The 5,040-nt window shown below is 38.5% G+C and overlaps 1 protein-coding gene across 1 annotated transcript in view; it reads right to left on the minus strand.

The window, feature by feature from the left end:
• SDK1 (sidekick cell adhesion molecule 1) overlaps positions 1–4,084 on the minus strand; it is a gene marked incomplete at its 5' end in the record, with an annotated part of 284,258 nt that extends 280,174 nt beyond the window's left edge. The window contains one exon of the mRNA XM_010138858.1: positions 3,925–4,084. Within this exon, the coding sequence (XP_010137160.1) occupies positions 3,925–4,084 (160 nt within the window). The remainder of the gene's footprint in view (positions 1–3,924) is intronic.
• Positions 4,085–5,040: the final 956 nt, after the last annotated feature.

Genomic DNA, 5,040 nt, shown 5'->3' on the forward strand with positions numbered 1-5,040 from the left:
AATGCTCTTAATATGTTGCCTGAAGAAAAGGAAATATTTTTAAAGTTTGCAGTGAAAACCTCCCATCTACCCTGGAAATTCCAAGAGAGCCCAAACCTACTGAGCAGTTGGCTTCTCAGCGGACCTACTGGGGACCAACACGCAGGCAGAGAAAGGAAAATTAGAAGTAAAGAAAGAAAAAAGTAAAAATAGGAGATAGAACATAGCTTTACATTACTTAAGACTAATTTGATAATTAGAAACTTGGGCAAGAGATAAATACAGAATCATGGAATTTCTAATTTTGTGTTTACAATACTAAGTAGTCTTTATGCACCTGATATGCCTGATTGTTTTTTAAAAATAGACTTTTCTAGTGACCTAACAGTCAAAATACTGCTTTTTGTGCTATGCTTTCACCATTCTACATATTTTCTGATACGCAAGAAGGGATAAAGTACTGCTTTCTAAATTCAAAATACGACTTTCTTCCGTGGAATGGATTTTTATCAAAGGTTAATATAATTCTTTCCAGTGACAAGATGCACTTTTTGCTTTGTTTTTGTCTAGACTCTAACTTTCAAGACAGATCTTCCCACTGTACAGGTGCCAGGAGGCTGCTTAAGCTTTCTGGGGATCTGTGCAAGTACTTTGGAAAGTCAGACCAGACAGTTTCTCTCCTTGGAATGGCACAGCCAACCAGGAACCGGCTGTTTAGAAAGTTTCCATAAAAGATGTAAAGCAACACGCATAAAAGAAAGATCGAGGAAAGTCTTCCAGAGCAAAATATGCCCCATCGCCAGGACTGCAGTGAGTTAGAATTTAAGGATAAAGTGGTATCAAAAACCTAAGGAGAAATGCTAGTTAATGCTTATGTTTCGTTCCTAAGTTCAAATTTATACCCTCATTTTAATTTTAAATTCTCTAAAAGTGAACCTACAGGCTACAGGGTTTTAATAGTCATCATGGTTTGGATAGTCATATAACATTTTCTATACAAGCTTTTTAACAAGGGAGTTAAACATCAACTGATTTAACTTTTTTTACAGACAGAATAAAATTAAAACGCATCTAATGTTAAAAACACAAATATAATAATCAGATACTTTTAAGGGATACTTAGAAAGGATCAGATACTTTCTTCTCCTTTCCTTTTGGGAGGAAATACTGGTGCATAAACATAACCTGAGTTCCTTAATTTCAAATAAATTAATATCTTCAGGCCACAAAAGCAAATATGGAAGACACATCTGGTCCAGCACTTAATTCAAAAGAAAAGAAAAGAAAAAAAAGAAAAAAAAGAAAAAAAAGGAAAAAAAGGAAAGAAAAAAGAAAAAGAAAATCTTTGCCTGAACTTTAGACTCTTAACTTACAGACACAAGCAAAATTGCTTCTGCAGTCAGCAATATTGATTTGTTTTCATCACAAGTACCTCAGATCACAAAGAATTTGTGGAGCTGTTTTATAAACTCTTAATACAAACTACCGTATGCACCGTCACTATAAAAGCCAGGCTGTGCACATCATCAGCATCGCTACACAAAGAAAAGCTGTTCATTCAGGGTCACCAATGTCAAGATGCAAAGTCTCTAATTAGTTCTTTACTCACTTGGCGTGTTATAATAAGCTTTGAATATTTTCAGCCTGTTACAATATAGACATTACTTTAACTGAGACATCCTAAGTAATATCAATTACCAACAACCTTTCATTGATGATTCGAACTGCAGCAGAAGTCACTTACGCAGGGAGGATTCATGCATTTAAACAGTGTTTACCCAAGAGAACTGCAGAGCAAACTACCGCAGGGTCAAAGGTCAAATTCTGCAACTGGAATTTTTATGTCTAAGCATATCTTTTCCTTGTTTCCATTCCTCCTAATGCACCTATGCCATATAATCCTTCCTGGAAGCTTACAGCTTTGCATTCCTATAGACACAAAATCCTGTTAGGTTTATCTCTGACTGCAGTATAGTAGAGCTGCAACTTCTAAATGAGTATCTTCCATCACTTATTTTCTTGTTATAATGCAGTAGTTTCCTATCTTCTTAATCACCTCTGCAGCAGAAGTTTTAATTAGAAATAGAAACAAGAACAATATAAAAAATTGCAAAATTAATAAACACAGTGTGTATCATGACTTGATATTCGCTGGTCTAAGTTAAGCCCAATGGTGAGACCCAAGCTCCTGTATACAGGCACGTATGTATACACACAGCCCGGGAAGGCTGACGCAACACACTGATCCTTAGACCACGACACGGTATAACTACCAATTTGAATCGGGATGTGCGCTTATTAGAGAAATACCACGGCATTCCGATCTAAGTCTCCAAACGTGACACGTTCTTACTCGGGTTTCTCCTAGCACCATGTCGTCTCTCAGTGACTAGCACATCCACGCAGCGTGAATTCTAAGCTTGCCTTTTGCTGATCTCACGTTCCCGCGGTTTGCCCTCCCATGCCATCTCTGACTTTCTTTCTCAGCATCTTACGTGGTTAAGAGCTGTTTTCAGCTCCTTCTACCAACAACCAACAAGACTCTCCTGGTGTTGACCAAAACAGGTGGCATTTCCACAAAGTGATGCTCAATCTTTCTGTGATTGAGCTATTAGAGATTTGTTTATTTTCTAGAAAGTGCTCACAAATCTCTTCCATGTGAGTGTATGCCTCACTTGGATTTATCGGTGTATCTCAAGGCTTGAGAAGAGCAAACATGAACAGAGGCCATTACTCAGGACTAAGTGGGCTCATCTAAACCAAAAGCCTAATTTCTAGGAAAGTCCACCTAGAACTACACAGATGTTGGTTGGAAACACAGCTGCTGGATTCTTTATGTGCTAAATGACCCAAAATTTTTAAAACAGTATTTAAGGGACTTTTTTCCTACTGTTTTGTAAAGAACACTGAAAATAGAACTAAAATTAGGTTATAATTTTGAATATCTTTGAGAAAACTAACTATCTGTGTAACAATATAGAACTTTATATCATTATCTGTATTTTTATACTGATCTATACTGTAATTTCTGTCTGTAAGGATGCAGCACAACTTTTCCCCACTTTAAGCGATGTATTTACAGAACCGCAGAATTTAGCCTGTACAGGTGTCACACAAGGGCTCTGTCTGCCACACACCCACCACTTGCAACTTCACATTTCCTTGGGTAATTTCAACAAAACTTGAAAGCAAAACACATTGCATAAATACTAAATTTCTATAAGATTACAGAAATTGTGATTTGTGAAACAGCTCAAAACGGGACACACAGGAGAGACCCAGGCAAAGCTGCCACTGAAGTAAAGCAAACAGAGCTTGGCTGGCTTCCACTCCGGTGTTTGTCCAGCCATTCCTGCCTGTCAGCAGAAACGCGGCTCTGATTAGCCCCAGGATGGACTTTCTCTTGCTCCACAGGATGACTTGCGGAATGGGGAGGGAGTCAGGGAGGTGCTGGGGGCGAAGTGCGCAATCATAGAAAAGCAGTTTGTTAAACTAAACTCCCATACTCAGAAGTGAAACCAAAAAGTTTCAGATGCAATTTAAGACAGACCCCGTTCTTCTAGGTCTTACCAGACAGAACACCCCTATGGAGCTTAGCGCTGCTCAAGGATGAGTAGCACATCCTACGTGGCATTTAGCTAAGGAATTTCCCTACCATTTATTACAAACACACGTAGGGTTACATCTCCAGCAAAAAACAGGTTTGGCACTTAAAAATTCTGTGGTGGGATGCTTGTTTTGAAGAGTGAAATATTGCATTTAGCAAAGGAGAGTCCCTCATAGAGCTCTGACTTGTTTAGAAAACCCAGTCTTCTTTCATGATAAAAACCACTGTATCCTCAAAGCTCTTTTGAGGTAGCGGGGCTTTTGGGGTGAGTGTGTTTGTTTGGGGTTTTTTTTTTGCAATTACACTTAAGAGAAAGCTATTATACAGCTTGTATTTACTTATATTCACTGGAGTAGGTGGTTATTTCACTGTCATTGTGTAGCCACTTAAATTCCAAGGGCCAGCTGCCTTCGGCAAGGCATGTAAGTACCAGTCGATTTCCCTCCAGGTGGATCTGGGGCAAGCCTGGCTCAGTCTTGAAGTATGGTGCAACATCATCTGAAATACAAAGAGAAAATGGGTTTGTAAGCTATTTCAGAGAGTATAGCATAAGCCACTGATATTTAGCTCATTTCTTCTCAAAATGGCCATCGTAAAACAAGAGACAACATGATTCAGTAGTTAGGGCTTACACTGTTATATTTATCAGCTTTATCTTTAGAGGCAGAATTCACAAAATCTTGAGAACCTTCATCCTTCATACTTATTTATAAGTGCCCACTCAGACAAGCTTTTGTCCATGTTTACTCTTTAGACGTGTGAGAATTTCAGCATTGTCTACTCTGGCAGGCAGTGAACAGCCCCACTGGCTTTTTTCCCCCCTCTCCTCTGTGAGCATTAAATCCACTCAAAGCTTTTTTTTTTTCCTTGAATAGAAACCAGAAGAGTAATCTTGGATAGAAATGGTTGTCACAGCAGGAGAAGTCTCCGGGTAAATGAAGAATTTTGATAGAAAAAAGCACCTCACAAAATCGCACGATTAATGTGTTTTTCAATGTTACTGCCAACCAAAGTATGTTAAAATATATCACCTGAAACCACGAACAGATTTGGAATCAGGGAACTTCAGTACTGTTCAAGGGTCACATGGAGTCTCAAACTCTTGTTCTCCCATGGATCACAAATGCTTAAAATACTCCAAGCGGCAAAATTCTCGACTGGTAGGTTGCCAAAGTTCTGCTCAAACGCAGATTTATTACAAATCTACAGCTGCTGCAGACCTGCCCCTTGTCACCTTTGGGACACACTTCACGCATCAAATTTCTACTTGTAACCATGTAGAACCTACAGACTTAATCTTAGAAGTTTACGAATATCTCCTACAATAAATATTAACATGTTTATGTATACATATAAAACACACAAGTTAAATTCAAAGTCAGAGGCCTGATACTAAATATGGAGTAATACTGTGTAGGTAGATGTTTCTTCACTCTGCTTTTTAGGAGTGCGGT

Source organism: Buceros rhinoceros, unplaced genomic scaffold (assembly GCF_000710305.1).
Source record: "Buceros rhinoceros silvestris isolate BGI_N320 unplaced genomic scaffold, ASM71030v1 scaffold4876, whole genome shotgun sequence".
Taxonomy (NCBI): domain Eukaryota; kingdom Metazoa; phylum Chordata; class Aves; order Bucerotiformes; family Bucerotidae; genus Buceros; species Buceros rhinoceros.